Source organism: Perognathus longimembris, chromosome 13, assembly GCF_023159225.1.
Source record: "Perognathus longimembris pacificus isolate PPM17 chromosome 13, ASM2315922v1, whole genome shotgun sequence".
NCBI lineage: Eukaryota > Metazoa > Chordata > Mammalia > Rodentia > Heteromyidae > Perognathus > Perognathus longimembris.
Window position 1 is genome coordinate 58,697,548 of NC_063173.1, and position 26,281 is coordinate 58,723,828.

The 26,281-nt window shown below is 43.2% G+C and overlaps 1 protein-coding gene across 3 annotated transcripts in view; it reads left to right on the forward strand.

Moving 5' to 3' along the window:
- The first annotated feature begins 275 nt into the window (after positions 1-275).
- Positions 276-26,281, forward strand: part of Pacs1 (phosphofurin acidic cluster sorting protein 1) — a 122,237-nt gene continuing 96,231 nt past the window's right edge. For 2 of the 3 annotated variants that reach the window (XR_007213035.1, XM_048360896.1), the window contains exon 1: positions 335-864. Coding sequence is in view for 2 of the 3 variants with exons in the window: in XM_048360896.1 (XP_048216853.1) it covers positions 512-864 (353 nt within the window). In the remaining variant the exon portion in view is untranslated. Of the gene's footprint in view, positions 865-26,281 lie in introns of all 3 variants that reach the window. The other variant, XM_048360897.1, reaches the window with a different exon arrangement.

Here is a 26,281-nt window from a genome sequence, read left to right on the forward strand (position 1 = left end):
CAGGCTCCTCCCGGCCGGGGCCGCGCCCCGGAAAAGCGGGGTTTCCGCCGGCGGGGCTGCGGCTGCCTGACGGGGAGCGGGGGAGGGCAGGAAGGGGGGGCAGAGCGGCGCCCTGACCCCCGCCCCGCAGGCTGGCCGGGCCGCAGCCGGCTCGAGACCGCGGGGAAGCGTGCCCCCAGGGCGGCGGGCGCGGCGCGGCGCGGCGCGGCGCAGGCCCCGCCCCTCGGCGCCCGGGCGGGGCGGGGCCGCGGGCCCTTGCGCCCCGGACACGCCCACCCAGTGTCTGGGCCGCGCGGGCCGCAACAGGCAGCGGCGGGCGAGCGCGAGGACCGCGCAGCGCGAGGCCCCGCGCGTGCGTGCAGACTCGCTGGCGGCTCGCGCTTCGCCGGGCGGGCTGAGGAGACGCCGAGCCGCCGGCGCCGCCGCCGCCGCCGCCGCGGGGGACGCCTGGAGCCGCTCGGCGGCCCGCAGCGCGCGTAAGCCCCGCGCTCCCCGACCCCTGGCCGGGACCATGGCGGAACGCGGAGGGACGGGCGGTGGTCCCGGAGGCGCCGGGGGCGGCAGCGGCCAGCGGGGCTCGGGGGTCGCCCAGTCCCCGCAGCAGCAGCCGCCGCCGCCGCAGCAGCCGCCGCCTCAGCAGCCGACGCCCCCCAAGGTGGCCCAGGCCACCTCGTCGTCCTCGTCCACCTCGGCGGCGGCTGCCTCCTCCTCGTCCTCGTCCACCTCCACCTCCATGGCCGTCGCGGTGGCCTCGGGCTCCGCGGCTCCCGGCGGTCCGGGGCCAGGCCGCACCCCCGCCCCGGTGCAGATGAACCTGTACGCCACCTGGGAGGTGGACCGGAGCTCGTCCAGCTGCGTGCCCAGGTGAGCCGCGGGGCCGGCGGCCGGGCGGGCGGGCGGGGGGCCCCGGCGGCGGGCGGGGGGGACGCCGCGCCCGCGGGGCTGGCTGAGCCCGCCTTAGGCCCCTGCCTCCCCACCGCTCCCGGGCCCCTCGCGGAACGGGGGGGAGGCGTCCCCGCCCCAGGTCCCTCCACCCCGCCATCCCGCGCTGGGCTTGGCTCCAGCCTGGCCTCCCAGGACAGTGGCCGCGGGGACCCACCCTCTCCCGGCAGCCCCACCTTCTGCCTGGGCCGGGACCACCCTCTTCCCCTCTCGAGCAAGCCGGGCCTCCTGGATGCGGCCCAGGGCCTTCCCTGGCTGGCCTTCCAGACGGTCAGTTTCCCCCAGCAAGTCACACTTTTTCCTGCCTTGCTGCCCGTTGGCTGTACATATGTTAAGCAGATGTGGTACAGATAGCTTTTGATATTATTATTTCCCAACATACTCAGCATGTGCCAAACTCAGTTGTCACCTCTTTCAGATAAATCCCAGTGCACTAACCCTTGAGGCTTCAGTGCACACATTGATCTGTGCTTCACATCACATTCTCCTGGGACTCGGTGCTCTCAGTTTGGGGGTTCTATTGCACACCTCAAGTGTATTTTTTCATCCCCTCCTCCCCTCTAGAAACTGATCACGGAGTCTTCCAGCCCCTCCAGGGGCTCCATAAAAGAACCGCCTTGTTCCTAAATTCAGCCCATTCTTCTGTTTGTTCGAATCTTGGGATTTTTCCTTCCATGGACAAAATACTTCTGGGTTTGGGGGTCTTACCTGTTTCTCTATTGCCAAGACAGTTTTCAACTCTATGGGGACAGTGGTGTTTTAGATAACCTGCAAAGCTGGTTTTACTCAGTCAGCCCAGAGAAGTGCCTAGAGGTGTTCTTTTTGTCACCTCTAAACAGAGTTGATTCTGTTGCTTTGAAGTCTTATGCTCTATTAGGGAGCATTGTGAAGTTCTCTCTTTATTTTGAATATTATTAGCACACTCTCAAATATAAGATATAAAAAATGACTAGTCGATATTTATATGTCACTTAGCTTAAGAAATAGAGTATTACTTCCCTTGTGGAAGCCAGCAGGGGTGCCCCTTCCTGAACCACATCCCTCTTCTGAATTGTTTATCATTTCACTTGTATTCTTTTTGGCTATAATTTTGTTTCATATATGCATCTTGAAGCAATATGTTTTAAGATTTTGAATGTTTTGAAGTTAGGAGAAATACAAAATACTGTATTGTGATTTTTGTGTTTTAAACTCAGGCTTATGAGAATTATCAATATTGTGTAGCAGCTCCAGTTTAAATACTGTGTGTGCCTGCACATGCGTGTATGGCTGTGCACACCTGCCAATCCTGGGGCTTGAACTCAGGGCCTAGGTCCTGCCCCTGAGCTTGTTTTTGTTCAAGTCAGCACTCTACCACTTGAGCCGCAGCTCCACTTCTGGCTTTTGTGGTAGTTAATTGGAGGTAAGAATCTCATCACAGACTTTCCTTCCCCAGGTTGGCTTTGAACAGTGATCCTCGGATCTCAGCCTCCTGAGTATAAAGTGTTACTGGCATAAGCCACTGGCACCCATCAGTTTTAAGTACTATAATTCTCCTCTTTATGAACATTTGTTATTTCCTTTTTGTTAGCATGAACAGTAATACATATATATTGTAGTTCAGGATTTGTGTTCTTGTGAAAAAGTATCAACAGGAGAAGTAGAAGTAGAAGTGGAATTGTTGCTCCAAAGGTATAGATTGAGAACTTCACTAGAGAGAATTTTAGATTATTTTCCGCGTTCCTCTTCTCATTGTTTTCAGCACTTACTAAATCGATTTCCACTTTTTTCTCTGCCCTTCCTTTGGGGAAATGAGGAGCGACAGTAGTTTAGTTTGCTTTGGCCAGAACCCTAGGACAACATCAACTTCAAGTGAGAGCTTCTGGTGTGATGGTGTGCTTCTTGGTCCTGAGCAGGGTTCTCTTTCTGTATAGGCTTGTGTATCATTAAAGCATGCTAATCCAGCTCTTCCAGGCATAAAAGCCTGTGCCTGCTTCTTGCATGGGTCCACTGTTAGTAAAACAAGCTGTCCATTCTCCTTTTGCATCTGTCACTGTTTGACTGGAAGCATTTGGACAGTTGCTTTCTCTAGCTTGTTAGATCGAAAGGGTGTGGAAGCTGTGGGGGTTGGTGGGGAGAGGAAGGGACAAATGAAATCATTGATTGCCGTTCTGTTTTGGTCTGATCTTAGCTTTCCTGGGTGCCAAAAAGTCCATGCAATAAATCAGTAGTCCAAGAGGCAGGCAAGCATCCTGCTGAAATGGGTAATTATTCTTCTAACTTGGTGGGAGTTAAAAGCTGGCTTGTTTACCCTGCAGGGTGCGTGTAGTTGTATCATGTTTACTGACTAGTCCTTGAGCTTGTCTACTGTCCTGCTCTGATTTTGTTTTCCAGCCATCAATCTTGTGTCTCCCAGCTCCTTGTGAAACACTTGTGTTTCTTGAAGCATAGCTTCAAAATGGAAAACAACACCCTGTGGGGAGAAAATGGCCTGCTATTGGCCCTTCCAAATATTGAGTCAGCCAGTGAATTTGAGGTCTCCTGGGTATACTTGTTCATGTTGTGTAGAATATATTGGCAATGTGCAACACTGTATAGCGCCTAGGACTATAAACGAATGAGCTATAGGCACTTAAATGTACACCTGATGGTGGATCTGGATCTGGAGTTAGGTTGGCAGAAGAATATGTGAGTGTTTGTGTCTACTTAGTGCAGAGAGCAAGGATTTGAACAGTCAAGTGTTAGAAAGGTCATACTTCCTTTCCTGATGCCTGTGAAATGTAATTTGTTTTGGGGAAAAAAAAAACCCTGAATGTTGTGAATATTTCCCAGCTATTTGTCTACTTTTCCTTGACATCTAAATTCTTTTAAAATCTTTAGGTTTTTGTTGTTTGTCTTTCTTTTTGGCCATGGGGCTTGAACTTGGGGCCTGGGCACTGTCCCCGAGCTCTTTTGCTCAAGGCTAGCACTGTACCATTTAGAGCCACAGCACCACTTCTAGTTTTCTAGTGGTTAATTGGAGATAGGAATCTGACAGACTTTCCTGCCTGGGCTGGCTTTGAACTGTGATCCTTAGATCTCAGCCTCCTAAGTAGCTAGGATTGCAGTTGTGAGCCATCAGTGCCCAGCTTGTTGCTTTTGTCTTTTTTTTGCCAGTCCTGGGGCTTGAACTCAGGGCTTGGAGCCTGACCTTGAGCCTCTCTGTGCTCAGGGCTAGCACTCTAATACTAACACTTGAGCCACAGTATGTGGTACTGAGGAATCCAACCCAGGGCTTCATGCTAGGCAAGCACTCTACTACTAAGCCACATTCCTAGCCCTTGTTTTGTCTTTTGAGACAGGATCTTGTGTATGGTCCAGGAGGCTTGATCCTCTTGCCTTAACACACACATATGTATTTACATTTGCCTTTAATATGACTTAATTGTTCCATGCATTACTATTTCTACTAGCATCTTTAAAAACAAGAATAAACTGTGTCTGTGCTTAGAAATTCAGTTACGTGTAGAAATGGAACAGAAGCTGGGAGCTGATGGCTGATACCTATAATCCTAGTTACCTAGGATGTTAAATCTGAGGATCATGGTTCAAAGCCAACTCCAAGTAGAAATGTTCGTGAGATTCTTTTCTTTTTTTTGCCAGTCCTGGGGCTTGAACTCAGGGCCTGAGCCCTGAGCCCTGAGTTCTCACTTGTGAGTCAGTCACAATTAGGACATTATTGTAAGACAGCTCTGGTATAGGACTGGACATTTTTTGTGTTCCCTCCTCTGTTCTTACTCAGTCATCTCCCCAGTATGTCATGGAAGTGTTGTGGGAAATGTGTGACATGATGTTTAATTTTAAAGGAAAGGTTTTATAGTCACTCTCAATCTCTTCAGTCTTTGCTACAGTGAGATTTTTTTTCTTTATGTTCTTTTCTCTCTTTGAATAGCTGCGGGTAGGAAGGGACATAAAAACAAGTAAATTTTACAAGTGTGTAAAATTTTCTCAGTGGCATATAAGTGGTTATTAGATGACATATATTCTGTTGTATCACTCACAAACCATATTACATTTATTCTTCAGTCCAAAGAACCTTTGAAGCATGTCCTTACCTGCATGTGTACTTAGGGAAGGAGTTCCACCATTATCAGTTACATTTCTTCCTGGACCACATATTTAAAAAAAAAAATGGGTTCTGAGGTTTACTTTTTATTTCCCTTTGGTACTGGATTTGGATTCAGGGCCTTGAAACATGCTCAGGTCGCTTGCTTGGTAGTGCTTTACTACTTGAGCCATGCCTCCAACCATGTTTTTTTTTTCTGTGTGTGTACTTTTTTTTTTTTTGGCCAGTCCTGGGCCTTGAACTCGGCCTGAGCACTGTCCCTGGCTTCCTTTTGCTCAAGGCTAGCACTCTGCCACTTGAGCCACAGCGCCACTTCTGGCCGTTTTCTGTATATGTGGTGCTGGGGAATTGAACCCAGGGCCTCATGTATATGAGGCAAGCTCTCTTGCCACTAGGCCATATCCCCAGCCCTACTTTTTTTTTTTTTTAAGAAATGGAGTCTCATGATTTTTCTGCCTGGGCCAACTTAAAACTGAGATCCTCTAGATCTCAACCTTCTGAGTAGGATTATAGGTATGAGCCATTGGCACCCAACATTGAGGTTAATTCTTATTGGAAGTGTTAGAGCTAAAGAAGTTGACTACAGGTGAGTTGACATGATTGGCCTGCAGCAGAATTGTTACCTGTGTGAAAGAACTTGGGAGTAAGGTAGTGCGCAAAAACACTAGGCAAGCCAGGACCTCTCACTGTTCTTACCATATACTAGGAAACCTCCTAACTTAATCTTTAGAGCCATAGTTGAGAATTCTTTTGACTATCTATTCTAAGATGTGGATTAAATATAAAATAAGATCTAGCCTTATTGCCGAGTGCTGGTGGCTCACACCTGTAATCCTAGCTACGCAGGCGGCTGAGATCTGAGGATCTTGGTTCAGGCCAGCGCTATGGCTCTAAATGGTACAGTGCTACTACCCTTGAGAATAAAGGGTTCAGGGTCAGCGCCCAGGCCCAGAGTTAAAGCCCCACAACTGAAAACAAAACAAAACAAAAACCAAACCTATAGAGCCACAGAAGCAAGTACTTATTAATTATAGCTATAAAATAAATGGAATTGATCAAATATGAAAAGCTGGTGAAATGTCTATTTTTTCCTACCATTAAAAGTCTTAAGGGCTGGGGATATAGCCTAGTGGCAAGAGTGCCTGCCTCGGATACACGAGGCCCTAGGTTCGATTCCCCAGCACCACATATGCAGAAAACGGCCAGAAGCGGCGCTGTGGCTCAAGTGGCAGAGTGCTAGCCTTGAGCAAAAGGAAGCCAGGGACAGTGCTCAGGCCCTGAGTCCAAGGCCCAGGACTGGCAAAAAAAAAAAAAAAAAGTCTTAAAAGCATGTTTGTGCCCTAGGATATTTGAATTTCGTGATGTGAGTGTTGTAATAGAATATCCTCCCTATCAGAGTAATATTATCCGTGGTTCCTGTGAAAGCTCAGATTCCTCAAGTCAGAAAGAATGACTTTCGCAGAGTCTTTTTTTACATGTATTGATTTACAGATCTTTGAGACACATCGGTGGTTGTGTGATTTCTTTTAAAATTGGTTTTCCAGGTTCTTAACCAAGCTAGTGAGTTGCCACTGTTGTCCTTGGATGCAGGAGGGAGGTGCAAGTCAGAGAATGTTTGGGCTTTGCCTTTTCACTCCTTCAGCTCAGGAGACTGGTCCTGCTTTGACCTTGGCTTGACAGTGTTGATGTAGATCCAAGCAGGTCCAGTGAGTTGTTGTCTGTGATGCTCCTTTTTATTTCTTTCTTTAGGAATCTAGTGGTGGCTATAGGAATGATATGAAAGTGCCAGTCTTTCCTAGTCACTCTATCACTTTGGGGATGGTGTTGATTCTTGAAGAAGAGAGAGGGGAAATTGGACTTAGAACTTCTTTCAGAGGGCCTTGAGTAAATTGGTTGGGTTCCAGATTAGTAAGCTCTGACAGTATCCTCCTTTATCAAGATCTAGACCCAAGAGTAACCAGCACAATGTGAAGAGCTTTTAAGTAGCCCAACCCAGATATGTGTGTTAGCACCTACTATAGAGGACTTCTCTCTTAAAGACATTTATAGCATGCTTATCTTGTTAGAAAGCTGGCTAGAAAACCAGAGGATGGCTTCAGTCTGTTAGGGATAGACCTGTATCTGGCCTCTTTACCTTTACCTATGGGAAGCATAATAGAAAAGACAAATAAATGATAATATGTGTTGCTTAGCTTACATAGTTTTTTAAAGCCAGGGCACTGGTGGCTCACACCTGTAATTCTAGCTACTCAGGAGGCTGAGGTCTTGAGGATAGAGATTCAGAGCCAGCCTGGGTAGAAAAATCTTTAAGATTCTGATCTCCAATTAACCAGCAAAAGAGCAGAAGTGGAGCGCCAGGCAGTCAGGTGGTAGAGCACCAGTCTTGAGGAAAACAGCCAAAGGGAGAGCATGAGGCCCTAAATTCAGGCCTTAGTGTGGGCACAAGCACACACACACACACACACACGCATTCTCTGCTTCTAGAAAATAGTTTCTTAAAACCATTATTATGTGAATTATGTCTTTAAATAGCAAAGTACTTTATCTTTTAAAGCTGTTATATTGAATATACTCCCTAGGTTGTACCAGCCCCATTTCTTTTCTTTTTTTTTCCAGTCCTGGGACTTGAACTCAGGGCCTGAGCACTGTCCCTGGCTCCTTTTTGCTCAAGGCTAGCACTCTATCTTGAGCCACAGCACCACTTCTGGCTTTTCCCCCCCTTATGTATTTGGTGCTGAGGAATTGAACCCAGGGCTCCATGTATGCGAGGCAAGTGCTCTACCACTAGGCCACATTCCAAGCCCCCCATTTCTTTTCTTTTCTTTATTTTTTTTTCTTGAGACAAGGTCTTGCTATGTAGTTAGTGCAGCAATACCTCAAACTTGTGACCTTGAGTACTGGTGTTGTATGTATGTACCACCACTCTCAGTGTTGTACTAGCTCCATTTCATGTCACCTTAGTCACATATTGAAGAAGACAGAACATTTCTGCACCACACAGAGTTCTTCTAGGTAACACTATCTTAGAAAATGCTTAAGTATTATTATTAATATTTATGGCTTTTTTATATTTTTTTCCTTTACTGTCAAAGTGAAGTACAGAGGGGTTACATTTTCATATGTGAGACAGTGAGTACACTTCTTGTTCAACTTGTTACCCCCTCCCTCATTTTTCCCCCGTCAGAAGTATTCAGACATTAAAAGAATGAAATCTAGCCAGGCACAGGTGGCTCCTGCCTCTACTAGCTACTCAGGAGGCTGAGATCTGAGGGAAGTCAGTGTTAGCCCCTATCTGCAAAACACACTAAAAGCAAGCAGAAGGACTAGGGGTGTGACTCAAGTACTCATTCCTCAGTACTGTAAAAATAATGTAAAAAAAAAAGAATGCATCCCAAATGATACCACTGAGAAAAGACTCTTGGAAGCTCATACCTAGTCTTCTCTGAGCTTTGTTCCGTGATCTTTTTCCTTTAGAAGTTTTTTTTTTCTTCTGTACTGAGACACAGGTTCAGCACAGGGTCTTGTGCTTTCACTCAGCTATTTCCTCTGTCACAGCTGGTGCTCGATCACTTGAAACACACCTCTACTTCTGACTTTTTTTGCTGTTTGTTTGGAGATAAGAGTCTCTCAGTTGTCTGCCCAGGCTGGCTCTGAACCTCCATTTTCAGTAGCTTCTGAGTAGCTCAGATTGATTATAGGCCTGAAGCACAAGTGCGTAACTTCCCATTAGGGATTTTGCTTGGAATTCTTTTGCTGTAACCTTAACTATGGGTACATCTGTCTTTAAAAAAATACGTGTGTGTGTGTGTGTGTGTATGTGCACTTTGTTTGCTTTTGGTTTGTACATATAAATATACACATAGATATGGTTTTTACTTATTTAGATAACAGGATTACATTTTTTCTCTTTCTAAACTGTTTTCAAATGCTCCCTTTTCTTGCTATTTCAAAGGTACATGAGTTTTGTCTAATTTTTCCTTTAGGTATCGTTACTTTCTGTTCTGTTCTATCTCTTCCTGCCTCTGCTTGCTTTGTTTGTGTGTGTGTGTGTGTGTGTGTGTGTGTGTGTGTGTGTGTGTGTGTGTGTAGGGGTGCTATCTCTGAGCTTTTGTGCTCAAGGCTAGTGCTTCACCATTGGAGATGGTTTTCTGGTGGGTAATTAGAGATGAGAATCTCACAGAATTTCCTGCCTAGGATAGCTTTGAACCCCAATCCTCAGGTCCCAGCCTCCTGAGTAGCTAGGTTTACAGGCATTAGCCCCACAGGTGCCTAGCCTTCTTAATTGTTTCTTGATATCTCATTGTATCTCAAAGTTTTTTTTGTCACTATTTGTCTTATTTGCTTCTGGATACCTTGTTTATGTTTCAGAGTTTTAGTCACTATTTGTTGAGAAATGACTATTGAGGGGTTGACTTCAAATGCTTTGCAGATGGTGAGATTATGTGTGATTTTTTTTTCTTTTCTTTTGCCAGTCCTGGGGTTTGGACTTGGCCTGAGCACTGTCCCTGGCTTCTTTTTGCTCAAGGCTAGCACTCTACCTCTTGAGCCACAGCACCACTTCCAGCCTTTTCTGTGTATGCGGTGCTGAGGAATTGAACCCAGGGCTTTGTGCATGCTAGGCAAGCACTCTATTGCTAAGCCACATTGCCACTCTATTATGTGTGATTTTAATTTTTGTCTTAAGGTGATTTTTTAAAAAATCACTAAAAGATGGAAGGACAAAAGATGAACAAATGCTGCAGTGGTACTTACTGGACACTATGTTGGAAATGAACTATATAACTTGTATGTGAGGAGGAAAATAACAGGGAGAGAGTGAGGGAAGGGGTGCCATTGTCCAAAAAGAAATGTACTCATGGCTGAGGGTGTGACTCAGTGGTAGAATACTTGGCTGGCATGGAGTCCTGGGTTCAGTCACCAGCACTGTAAAGAAAAAGTAAAAAAGAAAAAGCTTGTTTAAAAAATGGGGGGATGGCTGGGAATATGGATTAGTGGTAGAGTGCTTGCCTTGCATGCATGAGCCCTGGTTTGATTCCTTAGCACCACATAAACACAGAAAAGGCTGGAAGTAGTACTGTGGCTCAAGAGGTAAAGTGTGAGCAAAAAGGAGCCAGGGACAGTGCTCAGGCCCTGAGTCCAAGCCCTAGGACTGGCAAAAAAAAAAGGGGAGGGGGCCAGGGGGGCGCTAGGAATGTGGCTTAGTGGTAGAGTGCTTACATAGCATGCATGAAACCCTAGGTTCAATTCCTCAATTCCACATAAACAGAAAAGGCCAGAAGTGGTGCTGTGGCTCAAGTGGTAGAGCGCTAGCCCTGAGCACAGAGAGACTTGGGGACAATGCCTAGGCCCTGAGTTCAAGCCCCAGGACCAGCAAAAACAAAAAAAGAAATGTACTCATTACCTGACATAAAACTTTTGTAACTTCTGTGCATTACATTTATAATAACAATAGATAAAATATTTAATTAAAAAAAAACTACTGAAATAAAAATTACCGCCATTTCTGGATGTGGGTTGTTTATACTTATAATCTTAGCTACTCAGGGGACTGAGATCTGAGAATTGAGGTTCAAAGCCATGCTCAGGCATACTGATTCCAGAGATTCTTATCTGAAATTAACCAAAAAGCCAAGTGAAAGTGAGAGGCCCAGATTTCAAGTTCTAATAATAGTACCAAATTTTTGTTTTCTACAGTAAACATGTATCAAAGAGAAAAACAGAAGAAATGTGTTGTTTGTCTGCTTTAAAAAAAACAACTATAGTTTGGGGCTGGGAATGTGGCTTAGCAGTAGAGTGCTTGCCTAGCATGTATGAAGCCTAGGGTTCTATACCTTAGTACCACATAAACAGAAAAAGCCAGAAGTGGCGCTATGGCCCAAGTGGTGGAGTGCTAGCCTTGAACAAAAAGAAGCCAGAGACAGTGCTCAGGCCCTAAGTTTTTTTACAGTTTTTTTTTTCCCCCCAGAGCTGAGGACTGAACCATGATCCTTCAAGTCTCAGTCTCTTGAGTGTGTGAGCCACCAGTGCCCAGCATGCACAGATTCTTTAAGATGAAGTTTTAGAAGCCTTATAAAGTTAAAATATTTGAATTTAGTTCTAGATTGATCAGTTTTTCTGAACCTTAAATATTATACTTCCTGTGTCAATAATGATCATTGTAAACTTGGTTTCCTTTTTGTTTTTTAGTACATAAACATAGAAATACACCAGAAAATAGCCACAGGTTATTTTGGTCAAAACATTCTTTTAGATTGTCATCGTTGTAGAAATTGTGTTGTAGGGAACTTACTCATTGTGGTTTTTAGTGACCCGATGCAGATCTGGGAGATATGAAAGGAGTAGTGTTTAGAACTCTTTCCTTCTGTGTGACCTGCTCTTCTCCTTATAGACTAATGGCTTTTCTCCATGACAGTCTACCACCCCTCAGGGCATTAGTGTAAACAGGATTCCCCCTGTGACATCTCAGGTGGAATTGGTATGTTACCAGTCTTTGAGGAGTTATAGACCAGTTGTTATGTTTAGTTATAGAAAGAATTTAAAAATATAGTTATTATTAAGATGTTGTACAGCAAGGTTACCATTTCATCATTCACTTGGAAGATGTTTTTTCCTTTAAGTCGTTCTCCAAAACTGTGTATCTGCTTTAGAGTTTCTTTTTATTCTTCTTTCCACAGGGAAAACATTCTTTCATTTTTTGTAATAGTTTTGTCTTTAATAGTTTAGAGTACGGGGCTGGGGATATGTCCTAGAGGCAAGAGTCCTTGTCTTATATACATGAAGCTCTGAGTTCGATTCCCCAGCACCACATATACAGAAAACGGCCAGAAGTGGCGCTGTGGCTCAAGTGGCAGAGTGCTAGCCTTGAGCAAAAAGAAGCCAGGGACAGTGCTCAGGCCCTGAGTTCAAGCCCCAGGACTGGAAAAAAAAAAGTTAAGTACACACAAAGGTTTAGGACATTAATTGTCATTTATGTGATCCTTCCCCACTGACCTTTTCCTGTTTAAAAACACCAAGTGGCCTCAGAGTTTAGAGAGCAGCTTTTTCCTCCCATTTCTCTTTCATGGCACTTCTCAAATACATTACACAAATACTGCTTGTAATTCTGTCCCCATTCTACCACATCCTTCTCTCACAGAAGGTAATCACAGAAGTTTTAACTAATAGCAGTTCAGAGTTGACTCTCTTCCAACCCCCGCCCCTTGCCACTCTACTAGGGATGATGCTCAGGATGATGTTTAAAATCAAAACGGGGTCATATCACTCCTCTTTCCATAATCTTCTACTCATTCAGCAAATGCTTACAGAGCAGCTGGTACGCACTAAACAAAACCCTTGATCTCATGAAGTCTACATTCTAGTGGGCAAAGGATAAGAGGCACTAATAGCACTCTCTCATACTTAGAATGAAACCCCTTTAGTGGCTTAGAAGCTACTTTGTGATATGGCCCCTTTCTGTGAACCTGACCTCATCTTGTGCAACTCTCCCCTTTGTTCATAGGGCTATGGGCAAACTGGGCCTGAGCCTAGTCACCATGCCTCAGGGCTTTGCATTTATTCTTCCCTCCAGCTGTGGTGCTTGCTTATAAGAGCATCCTGTGGCTGCCTTCTGGGTGTCATTTAGCTGACCTGCTATCTTTCAAGGTTATTCTCACCTGTCCAGTTTGTTTTGGACTTTATAAAGCTTTTTTTTTTTTTTTTACTTCTTGTCAATCCGAAATCTTGTTTAATACTGTGTAGATATCCAATAAATACATTTGTTGAATTGATAACACTGATTTTCATACAGTGCCTATTGGTAATATTTATTGAATGAATAATATTACACACAATTCATCTGTTCATCATATTTTCTATGTATTTCTATGTGCTGAGCACTGATCTAGATGCTGGAAAAATGGTAGCAAGCAGGTTGACAGAGGCCACTTTCTGCTGGAAAATACATTCTAGTGCAGGGAGAAACATACTAAATAACCAGATTCATAGCAAATAGTTGGATAGAGAGTATTGGCACAGTTTAGATGGGGTGGTAATTGGAAGTATTGTGTGGATAGGGTCATGTTGGAGCTCTCACAAGAGTGAGGTGGATGTGCTAAGTTGTGCATATTCTCTCTCTCTCTCTCTCTCTCTCTCTCTCTCTCTCTCTCTCCCTTTCTTTCTTGTCAGTCATGGGGCTTGAACTCAGGGCCTGGGCACTGTCCCTGGGCTCTTTTGCTCAAGGCTAGCGCTCTACCACTTTGAACTCCACTTCTGGTTTTTGAGTTTGGAGATAAGTCTTATGGGAGGTTTTCTGCCCTGTTTGGCTTTGAACCACAATCATCAAATCTCAGACTCCGGAGTAGCTAGAATTATAGGTATGAGCCACTGGCACCCTGCTGCACTTTCTATAAAAGTCAGAGGCAGCTTCTGAGAACCCTTTTCTCAGAAGGGGAAATTGAGGCTCAGTGAGGCATTTTTGGTAAGTCTACCAGTTTAGATGGGAAGAGCTAGGATTTGTTTCATGACTCGTGATTGTCTGACATCAGAGTTTTTTTCTGCTTAAATTTGGCTTCTAAGTGTTACCTGGTTCTTACAGTTGACAAATAATATTGACTACCTTACACTTTGTCAGTTTGAAATGCAGAATGCTGTACTGTTACCATTACAGCCAACAAGAGACTGTATAGCATATTGGCTGTACACATAGTTCTGGAGTCAGCCTGGATTTGAATACTGAATTTGAATTACTTCTGTTTATTGTTTGAATGACATTGGGCTTGTTCTTTAACCTCTCTAATAACCTCTCTAATGCCTCAATTCTCTCATCTATAAAATAGGGCATAACTGCCCCTAATCATAGTTATTTGTCGTAAGAATTAAGTGAGGTTAATGTTTATTGCACGAGCAGCATATAGATAACAAATACTAGCTATTGTTGCTGTTATTGTCTTCCTTGCCAGTCCAATTTCTGTCTTCTCTCTCCAATAAAATCAGAGAAGCCTGTAGAACCAGGGTGAGATTCTGATTTCTTCAGTGGAAATCACAAAATCTTGAGTTCACCTTAAGCACAGATCCTGCCAAGCCCCAATTTTATTCAACTAGAAAATCAAAGCAAAATATTTTGGTCTAAGGCAGTGGATGGTTTGGGATCCTGTTTCTACATCCTGCTCATTTATGTGAACGGAAGAGATGATGTAGGCCCCGCCTGCAAACCACAACTGTTTGAGCCAGCTTGACTTGACAGCTTCCCTATTCTCTACCTGCTGACTTCTTTAGTTCTAGTTTGGCAGCTAGAAGAGCAACTAAACCGGTTTACAGCTCACAGTTTATTGTTAGTGAAAGCTCAGCAACTCCTCAGGAAAGTGAGGATTAAATGGAGTTGATACTCTTGTCTTCTTAAGTTTTCTTTTTTGTTTCAAACTGTGGAAAGCTTATACTCTCCTTTTACAGGTAAATCTGATCATACTTTTATAGTCTCTACTGAGACATTTGAATCTTTATTTCTATGTTAATTTCCCCTTCAATAGCAGCTTTATTTTTCCATTTTGGTTGGAATCTACAAACGTACTTATGTGTTGCTGGTTCTTCTTTAAGAATTATAAAAACAAGCTAGGCATTGATGGCTCACTCCTAGCTACTTCGAAGGCTGAAATTTGAGGATCGCAGTTCAAAGCCAGACAGGACAGGACTGTGAGGCTCTTATCTCCGATTAACCACCAGAAAACTGGAAGTGGTGCTGTGTCTCAAAGTGGTAGAGTGCCAGCCTTGAGCAAAAAAAAAAAACAAAAAAACAAAACAGCTCAGGGACAGTGCCAAAGCCTTGAGTTCAAGCCTCCTCCCCACCAAAAAAATTACAAAACACAGATTGACCTTTCCTGAAGTCTGCTTTTTTTTTTCAGTCCTGGGGCTTGAACTCAGCGTCTGAGCACTGTCCCTGAGCTTCTTTTGCTCAAGGTTACACTCTACCACTTGAGCCACAGTGCCACTTCTGGCTTCTTTTTTTTTTTTTTTTGCCAGTCCTGGGCCTTGGACTCAGGGCCTGAGCACTGTCCCTGGCTTCTTCTTGCTCAAGGCTAGCACTCTGCCACTTGAGCCACAGCGCCACTTCTGGCCATTTTCTGTATATGTGGTGATGGGGAATCGAACCCAGGGCCTCACGTATACAAGGCAAGCATTCTTGCCACTAGGCCATATCCCCAGCCCCACTTCTGGCTTTTTCTATTTATGTGGTACTGAGGAATCAAATCCAGGGCTTCAGGCATGCTAGGTAAGCACTCTACAACCACATTCCTAGCCCTCCTTAAGTATGGAGCATCATGATGAATGAAATCTTCCTGGTGGGGGTTGGGGATATGGCCTAGTGGCAAGAGAGCTTGCCTCATATACATGAGGCCCTGGGTTCGATCCCTCAGCACTACATATACAGAAAATGGCCAGAAGTGGCGCTGTGGCTCAAGTGGCAGAGTGCTAGCCTTGAGCAAAAAGGAAGCCAGGGACAGTGCTAAGGCCCTGAGTCCAAGGCCCAGGACTCGCCAAAAAAAAAAAAAAAAAGAAATCTTCCTGGTGGACATATGGGCATAAATGAAGAGCATAGACTGATACATGGAGCATAACTATGTTGAAGTTTGTGTTTGCTTTTTTAGTTTAATTTTTGCTTCTTATTGTTATTTATATGCCTTCTTTTTTCCTTTGTTGTTTCTAATATACTATGGGATGAACAAGATAATTGAAAGTGTTAAGAATAAGTATTAGGGCCATATGCCTATGATTTATGCTTATAATCCTAGCTACTCAAGAGGCCAAGATCTGAGCATTGTGGTTCGAACCCAGCCCAGGCATGAAAGTCCAGTTAGCCACTGAAAAGCCAGAAGTGGAGCTGTGGCTCAAGTAGTAGAGTACTAGCCTCGAGCACAGATAGGCTCAGGCGCAGAGCCCAGGCCCTGAGTTCAAGCCCCAGGACCAGCAAAAAATAAAAATAAATAAAAAAGAAACAAGGGTTAGGGATGTATGTAGCTCAGAGGTATAACATTGCCTAGTATGTGCAAGGCCACATCCCCAGCCCTGGTGAAAAAAAATATTTATTTTTAATGGGTAAGTGAATAGTCTCTGAATATAAGGACTAAGAGCAATTGGCACTGTAGCCTCAGACCATGTGTTTTGAATGTGGATGTTTTAGAGATAAGAAATAAGTAGTTTTGAGACTGGTGTCCAGAGGCTCATTTCTGTATTCCTAGCTATTCAGAAGGCTGAGATCTGAGAATCATAGTTCAAAGACAACTCAGGCAGAAAAATCAGTGAGACTGTCATCTCCAATTAGTTACCAGAAAAGCCAAAAGTGGAGTTGTGGCTCTAGTGGTAGAGCACTAGCCTTGAGCAAAAGGGCTCAGGGATAGCATCGAGGCCCTGAGTTCAAGCCCCAGGACCAGCATTAAAAAAAAAAAAAAAAAGAGGAAAGAAAGAAAATAGTTTTGGTTTGTTTTGTCTAGGTCATATACCAGAGTAGTAAGAATACTGTGAGTTTATGGGAGATATCTAGAATATCTAATCCTCTCAAATCATAAGGAATCTAAAGCCCTGTTAAAGACCATTTAGACATACAAATCAACTTTACCATTTGGATTGGAATGCTATAGTTTAGGAATGAAAACATTATAACATGCTTGGCTAATTGGTTTTGATTATTTTGAGGCAGGTCACTTTTTTCCTCTGATATTTTAAGGTCAGGGAAAATTCATTGATTTGTCGCAAAAGGGGGAAAAAATGAGGTAAAATATTTGGGCATCCGTATCTATAAAAGTTGCTCACATCTTTGGGAATGTCAGTGAAACTATGAATATGGTAGTTAATACTTATTCTCTAGTACAACTGATTTATTTATATTAGTCATTATGTTGTTAGCACAAGTTTTTTTGTGTGTGTTTTCAGTTCATAGACAGAAGGGTGTGGCAGGGCAAAATACATCTTAAGATCTTAAGTCCATTGTTTAATAAAATAACCTGGGGGCTGGGGATATAGCCTAGTGGCAAGAGTGCCTGCCTCGGATACACGAGGCCCTAGGTTCGATTCCCCAGCACCACATATACAGAAAACGGCCAGAAGCGGCGCTGTGGTTCAAGTGGCGGAGTGCTAGCCTTGAGCGGGAAGAAGCCAGGGACAGTGCTCAGGCCCTGAGTCCAAGACCCAGGACTGGCCAAAAAAAAATAAGTAAAATAAAATAAAATAAAATAACCTGGAAATTAAAATATGTGGAAAGTAGTCTACAGCATTTTGTCATCTCTGCCATGCATTACTTTTGCTGTGAATGAAGATGAATAAGCAACTCTGGAAACTAAGGTCCTCTGGGAACATAAAAACTATTAATGGACTTAATTGTATTTCCTCTCTACCACCATGTGCAATGTACAATAAATTTGGTTATGCCCTTGTCTGTAATTGAGAGTATTGTTCATTAAATGTGTATAATATCATAATCATTTTGATTTATTACTGGCAAAGTCCTTTCTAGTTTTCCTTAAAAAAAGTATAACAAAGAATAGTTGTAATATTATTAAGTATTATCCATTAATCCCCTTGATTGACCTTTTGTTCCATGAAGAAAAGGAAAAGACTGTTCATTGAGAAAAGGGCAGGGGGTCTGGTTATGAGAAGGCTATGATGATCAAGATAGGAACTCGTATTGACTTGGATCAGGATAGTAGCTGTGAAAATAAAGCAGTCAGATTCTGGGAACATTTTCCTAAAGGATTTATTTGCTTGTGTATGAGATCTGAAATATGACAACAAAATGCTTAAAGGATGATGTCATATCATTTAGCTGCTTCGTGTGTGTGTATGTGTGTGTGTGTGTGTGTGTGTGTGTGTGTTACTCATGGTCTTTTCAGAAGGCATTCTATCACTTAAGCCACTCTACCAGTCTTTTATTGCATTGGTTATTTTGAGACAGTATCTGCTTTATGTGCTTTCCTCCTAGCTTGGGATGACTGGAATACACCACTGCATCCAGCCATTGGTGGTATGGGATCTTGTGCATTTTTATGCCTGGTTTGGATGGGCCTTTTTTTTTTTGGCCAGTCTTGAGGGTTGAACTCAGGGCCTGAGGACTGTCCCTGGCTTTTTTCTGCTCAAGTCTAGCACTCTGCCACATTCTCAGCCCAGATGCGCTTCTTTTTTTTTTTTTTTTGGCCAGTCCTAGGCCGTGAACTCAGGGCCTGAGCACTGTCTCTGGCTTCTTTTTTGCTCAAGGCTAGCACTCTGCCACTTGAGCCACAGCGCCACTTCTGGCCATTTTCTGTATATGTGGTGCTGAGGAATCGAACCCAGGGCCTCATGTATATCACTAGGCCATATTCTCAGCCCCCCAGATGCGCCTCTTAAGTAGCAAGGATTACAGATTTGAGCCACCATGCCTGGCCCTTGTTTAACTTCTTTGTGCCTATTTCCTGTTTCCTTTCCATTTCACTATTATCTTGGTGACATTATGAAAACAGAGATCTGTGTAAGAGGACACTTCAGAGTTCTTGTTTCCATTTCTGCCATTTGTGATTAATTGGAAACTACAATCTTTTTGAGGGTCAACTAGGTGATGAACTAATAATCCATAGGTTGACATTTGATTGTGTTAAAAATCTAGGGAAGGGGCTGGGAATGTCGCTTAGCAGTAGAGTGTTTTCCTAGCATGCATGAAGCCCTGGGTTCAATTCCTCAGCATTACATTAACAGAAAAGGCTGGAAGTGGTACTGTGGCTCAAGTGGCAGAGTGCAAACCTTGAGTAAAAGGAAGCCAGGGACAGTGCTCAGGCCCTGAGTTCAAGCCTCAGGACTGGCAAAAAAAAAAAAAAATCTAGGGGCTGGAGATATGGCCTAGTGGCAAGAGTGCTTGCCTCGTATACATGAGGCCCTGGGTTCGATTCCCCAGCACCACATATACAGAAAACGGCCAGAAGTGGCGCTGTGGCTCAAGTGGCAGAGTGCTAGCCTTGAGCAAAAAGAAGCCAGGGACAGTGCTCAGGCCCTGAGTCCAAGGCCCAGGACTGGCCAAAAAAAAAAAAAAAAATCTAAGGAAGTTGTTTTTATGCTTTAAGCCACAATACAGCCATTGGAGCAGTTGAGTCTCAACATCCCTAATGATTCTGTCGTATTTGTTCTCTGTACTGTCTCCTCTTTTATCCTTTTTAATTTAGTCTTCTTTGGCAGTACTGGAGTTTGAACCTTAGGGCTTTACACTTGCTAGGCAAGTAATCTATCACTGGAGCCATGGCCCTCTTTGATGATCTTTGAAGAGGTAATTTATTTCATAAATCATTAATAATTGTAGCTCAAATCCTTTGTCACACTAGGTACCTATAATACTAGCTACTCAGGGGGCTGAAACACAAGGATCTCAATTTGAAACCAGCGCAGGCAGAAAAGTTCAAGAGACTCAGTCTACAATTAAGTAAAATGCTAGACTGGAGTCCTTGGAAAAACAAGTGGTAGAGCACAAGTGAGTGCTCAAGCTGAGCAAGAAGGTGAGACCTTGAATTAAATACAGTCACGCACGTGTACACACACACACACACACACACTCTCTCTCACACCCTTTGTCATTGCCCTGTGAAATTAAAGACCCCAAAACATGATTGGTTTTCTATAGCAGACAGCCTGTCAGCACTTCCTAAGAGCTCTTCTGTAAGGAGAAATGTTGCTGCAGAATGATCTAATTTGTGTAATCTTGAAGGTGGAGCTATTTTTGAAAGAGAACAGAAAAATAATGGAGCCTTTGCTTGTGAATGTCAAGCTATATTTTACTGATTTGAAAGGAAAATGATTCAGAATTCCTATTTCCTCCTATTTTGCTCATCATGTCTGCATCAGGTTTATGAGAGACATACCTAGGTAATTGCTCCTGAAAATGGCAGCTATATTACTCTTTCTTTCGTTTTCTTCCTCCTCTTCTTCTTCTTTCTCCTCCTCCCTTTCCTTCCTCCTCCTCCTCCCCCCTTCCTTCATTTATTTTACTTGTGATTTGGATGATGTGAGTAGCATAAAATAACTGTTAGCAAGTTCTGAATTTGAAATTCTTGTATGGTTCTTAGACTGATGGCTTATAACTGTTTTTCAGTCCTATCAAATTGTATGGCTGCTTTTCTATCCTGAAATAAAATTCTCAGTAATAAAGCTTACAGGTCTACATTCTTTCCACTCCAATGTAGAAGAAAATAAGAGAAACATTCATAGTTTAGTATATCTTTTCTATGTTTGTTTTTTTTTTGATGTTTTTGGGTTTTTTTGGCCAGTTTTGGGGGTTGAACTCAGGACCTGAGCACTGTCCCTGGCTTCTTTTTGCTCAAAGTTAGCACTCAACCACTTGAGCCACAGTGCCACTTCTGGCTTTTTCTACATATGAGGTGCTGAGGAATTGAACCCAGGGCTTCATGTATACGAGGCAAGCACTCTACCACTAGGCCATGTTCCCAGCCCCATTTTTATTTTTATTTTTATTTTTCAAATTTTTATTATCAAACTGATGTACAGAGAGGTTACAGTTTCATACGTTAGGCTTTGGATATACCCATTTTTTTTTTTTTTTGAGGGGAGCCAGTACTGGGTTTGGATGCTGTCCCTGAGCTTTTTGCTCAAGGTTGGGGCTCTACCACCAGAGCCACAGCTCTACTTTCAGTTTTTTTGGTGGTTAGTTGAAGATAAGCATCCTAGGAACTTTTGGGCCTGGTTTGGCTTAGGACCACAGTCTTCAGATACCAGCCTCTGGAGTAACTAGGATTACATATTTGTTTTATTGCTAGTCCTGGGGCTTGAACTCAGGGCCTGGGCACTGTCCCTGTGCTTTTTTTTTTTTCTCCTGGGCACTGTCCCTGTGCTTTTTGTGCTCAAGGCTAGCACTCTACTACTTGAGTCCCAGCACCACTTCTAGCTTTTTCTATATATGTGGTGCTGAGGAATTGAACCCAGGGCTTCATGAATGCTAGACAACCACTCTACCACTAATCCACCTTCCCAGCCCTCCTGCATCTTTCTTTAGATGTTATTCCCAAGTATTTGATATTTTAAAATCATGGAGCTAATTTTGTTTTGTTTTTGTTGCCAGTCCTGGGGCATGGACTCAGGGCCTGAGCACTGTTCCTGGCTTCTTTTTGCTCAAGGCTAGCACTCTACCTCTTGAGCCACAGTGCCACTTCTGGCTTTTTTCTATATGTGTGGTGCTGAGGAATCAAACCCAGGGCTTCATGTATATGAGGCGAGCACTTTACCACTAGGCCATATTCTCAGCCCCCTGGAGCTAATTTTGTAACTGTTATTTTGAATGCTGTTACTTTTATAGGGAGCATGCTTTTATATAAGTGTTAGGCCCTACAAAACCTAGTTCTGCCCCTGGGTAGAATATTTTTACTTAAGTTGGAAGTGAATATTGGAAATTCTTGTGATCATCCAGAAATTACCCCAGAAACATTACCACCACTGTCACCCATGAGACTCACTTGTTAAAGACAATTTGCTCCATCAAAGTAAGTATGCTTGAATATTCTCAAAGGTATTTGACTTTGCTTATTTGTTTCTGGAAGAGATGTAAAGCAAATCTGCAGTTTTACTGTTGCCATTTATATAGTCTTTTAGAGTTTAAAACTAAACAAATGAAGGAAGGTGCCTTCTGTCCGTAATCCCATCTATTTAGGATACTGACATCTGAAGGTTTGTGGTCAAAGCCAGCACCGGCAGAAAAGTTTGTGAGATTTCCATCTTCAATTAGCCATCAAAATGGCAGACTGGAGGCCATGGTTCAAGTACATCAGATATGAGTATTCAAGTTGGAGAGAGCATAAGGCCCTGAGTTCAAGCCCTGACCATAAAAAACAAACAACAAACAAATGGATGAATGAATAATCTTCAATGTCTCGTGTTTACAGACATACTGGTAGAGTATGATTGAATACAGCTTGGAGCCAGGGAATTGAATCTTTCCTTTAATAATGAGAAAATATGATAATCTCATTCTTCTCATCAAGATAAAAAAATAAAGTAATTCTTTTGCTAGCTATTCATTGCCTTATAAGTCTTACAGCATTGTAGATATGCCATTGGTAGATTTTTAAGCATTTACTAAATATTCCTTTTTGCTGGGATTGTAGGCATAATTACCAAGAAACCTGCTGAACAGTTTGGATCTGACCAATTTGGGGCTCTGAGCATATCTCAATAGCTATAAATTATTCATGGAAAGTAATATCTATTTTCTAGAAGTGTGTATATTTATAGAAAAGCAGTAAGAGTGCTTACATATTGGGATTCCCATGTCTCAATTCTGGTTTTATAAATGAAAAGTAGGTAAGACAGTAATTTCATTTCTTTCATTGTTTTACTGCTTAGTTTTTTTAAAATCTTTTTTTGTATAGCATTAGGGATTGAACTCAGAGCTTTCTACTTGCTAGGCAAGTGGTCTATCCCTGTACTAACATCCTGGTGGCCCACAACTGAGATTTGAGGATTGAGGTTTGAAGCAAGCCCAGGCAGGAAAGTCTGTGAGACTTTTATCTCCAATTAACCACCAGAAAACTAACAGTGGCACTGTGGCTCAAGTGGTAGAGCACTAGCCTTGAGCTGAAGAGTTCAGTGACTACCCAGAGTTCAAGCCCCACTATTGACCAGAAAAAAAAAAAAAGTAAGCACATTCTATTTTCAATCCCTACCATGCTGGCTACCCACTCTGTGCTCTTAACTACTATGTTAAACTCTAATCCTCTCCCATTAGTGTGTACCTAAGCTTGTTCCCCTCCTAGTCCTGGGGCTTGAATTCAGTGCCTGGGCACTATCCCTGAGCTTTTTTGCTATAGCCTCACTTCCGTTTTTTTTTGGTGGGTAAGACTGAAGATTAGTCTTCTAGACTTTTATGCACTATCTGGCTTCAAACCTCGATTGTCAAAACTCTGCCTTCTGAGTAGCTAGGATTACATGAGAGAGCCACTGGTACCTGGCACATTTTTATTTTTATTTTTCCTTGATACTGGGAACAAAGCTATCTTGTAGGAGATAAGTTAACAGGATGAAAGGTAACAGGGCTTTAAATTGGGTTGTGTTGATCTGCCTACATGGTAGTTACTCATTTGCATACATCCTCCTAGAGCATCATCCTTTGGGTACATACCCAGAAGAGGGATTGCTGGATAATATGGAAGTTTGTTTTTCTTCTTTTTTTTTTTTTTTTTTTTTTGCTAGTCCTGGGGCTTGGATTCAGGGCCTGAGCACCTTCCCTGGCTTCTTCCCGCTCAAGGCTAGCACTCGGCCACCTGAGCCACAGCGCCCCTTCTGGCCATTTTCCATATATGTGGTGCTGAGGAATTGAACCGAGAGCTTCATGTGTAGGAAGCAAGCACTCTTGCCACTAGGCCATATTCCCAGCCCCCGCCCCGGCACATTTTTAAATTAAGGTAAATTTTAAATGCAGTGAAATTTACAGATCATAGTATTACATAGTCAAACATGTAAATTTGTGTAACAACACCCGAGTCAAGATAAAGAACTTTTGTATCACTTCTTCTCAATCCTATCATAATCAATTGCTGTTCCTTTTTTTGGGGGGGGGGGGAGGGTCCGGGTTGGTATGGAATTTGAAATCAGGGCCTGTGTGCTGTCCCTGAGCTCTTTTTGCTCAAGGCTATCACTCTATCATTTTGAGCCACAGCTCCACTTCTGGTTTCCTGGTGGCTCATTGGAGTTAAGAATCTCACAGGCTTCCCTGCCTGGGCTGGCTTTGAACTGTGATCTGCAGATCTCAGCCTCCTGAATAGCTAGGATTTCAGGCATGAACCATCAGTACCTGGCTGCTGTTCCTATTTCTGTCACCATAAGTTAGTTTTATCTGTTCTTAAAGTTCATATAAATGGAAGAATAGTAGGAATTCTTGTGTTGGTCTTTCTTTGCCAGATTCATCCATGTTGTTGTGCTGGTAATTCATCACTTTTTATTATCAAGCAGTACTTCACGGAAACAAATTCCATAGTTTGTCAGTTTTCCTGTTAATAGACCAATGTACCCAATGTACTATTTACGATTTTTGCTTTTATGAATAAAGCTTTTGTGAATGTACTTGTATATGTCTGTTTGTGGATACACATTTTAGTCAATGATAGTATTTAGAAACCAGTATCTGGAGTTTGTTCTTTGCTACAGGATGTTATCAGTTTGGGTGCTCTTAACAGACAGAGCCAGGAAATGCAAGTAATTATGTGCAGTACATACCAACAACCCCCCCCCCCACACACACACATACACACACACACACACTTTTCTATATCTGTATTTGTTTCTATATATGTCATTATTTTATTTTATATTTTATTATTTTTGTGCTGGCACTGGGGCTTGAACTCAGGGTCTGGGCACTATCCCTTAGCTTTGTTGTTGTTGTTGGTGGTGGTCATGGGGCTTGAACTCGGGGCCTAAGGCGCTGTCTCCAAACTTTTCTGCTCAAGGCTAGCATTCCACCACTATGAGCCACAGCTCCACTTCTATTATACTGGTGGCTTACTGGAGATAAGAGTTTCATGGACTTTCCTGTCCAGGCTGGCTCCTCATATCTCATCTTCCTAAATACTTAGGATTATAAGCATGACCAACCAGTATCCAGCTGTATGTATCTTAAGGAACCATGAGTTCAAATTGCCATCTTTAATCCCAGTGTAACATCTCAGGATCTCTCCAGCATTGCTTGTTTCTATGCTTTTTCCAAGAGAGAACAGTCTGGCTCTCATTATCTTCAATTTTCTCTTTGCATCTGCCCTTCCAGCTACCCTGGCCTTTTCCATCTGTAACGTCTGCATGAGCAAAAATGCACACATGCATACATACACACCCTATACCTGCCCCAGTAGGGAACAGACTAGTGGCAAACAACAACGACTCCTAAGACAAAAGAGATAGGAAATAAGAAGCAACCTAATTTACTCAGCAAATCCTTAGTGTTTGTTCCAGGTATCTACTGTTGTGTAAAAACACCATTCAAAAATTTTTCACCTACAATAAGGACATTTGTATTTTGGATATCAACCAGCAAGGATAGTCAGTTTTCTCTGTTTCAGTTAGACTTAGAGGTGACTGGAATTGTACATAGGCTGGCTCACTCACATGTCTAGGACCAGATGCTAGTTGTTAGGAAGGAGCTAGAACACATATAGGTGGCATTTCCTTGCAGCTCTTAGGCCTCCTCACAGCATGGTGGAAGGTTCCAAGTACAAACCTCACAAGAAGAAACTAGTCGGGCTGAGAATGTGGCCTAGTGGTAGAGTGCTTGCCTAGCATACATGAAGCCCTGGGTTTAATTCCTAAGCACTACGTATATAGAAAAAGCCAGAAGTGGTACTGTGGCTCAAGTGGCAGAGTGCTAGCCTTGAGCAAAAAGAAGCCAGGGATAGTGCTCAGGCCCTGAGTTCAAGGCCCAGGACTGGCAAAAAAAAAAAAAAAAGAAGAAGAAACCAGTCTGGTAGAAGCTATATCACCTTTTCTTTCCTAACCTAAGAAGTCACATAGTATTCTGTTTACATAGTATTCTGTTTATTAAAAGCCAATCACTAGGTCAAGTGTCAGTGACTCACACCTTAATCCTAGCTACTCAAGAGGCTTTGACTTAGAAAACTACAGTTTGAAGCCAGCCTGAAAAGAAAAGTCTATGAAACTCTTCTTTACAAAATAACCAGAAAAAAAGCTGGGCTAGAGGAGTGGCTTAAGTGGTACAGCACAAGTGGAGCAAGCCAGCCAAGAGAGTTGTGAGGCCCTTAGTTCAAATCCTAGTACCACAGGGCAGAAAAAGCCAATCATTATCAGCTGGGAGGCTGAGATAGGAGGATCAAGAGTTTGAGGCCAACCTGAGCTACATAAGGAGACCCTATCTCAAGCAAAAGAAGCAAAATGAAATAAAACAAAATGCTACTCACTAAGACCAGTCATGGTCAAGATGAGGGGAATTTGTTTATATTTATTTTATTTTTTGCCAGCCTTGGGGCTTGAACACAGGGCCTGAGCACTGTCCAGCCCTTTTTGCTCAAGGCTAGCACTCTACCACTTGCGCCACAGCGCCACTTCTGGCTTTTTCTATATATGTGGTACCGAGAAATCAAACCCAGGGCTTCATGCATGCTAGGCTACTGCTAAGCCACATTCCCAATCCTTGCATCTACTTTTATGAAAGAGATGTCATTTATTTAGTAAAGTCTTCTTTTTCTCTTTTGCTTGCTTAATTTTCCCCCATTTTCTTCACTTTTTCTTTGTGCTTAACCCTTGCTACCAGGTGAC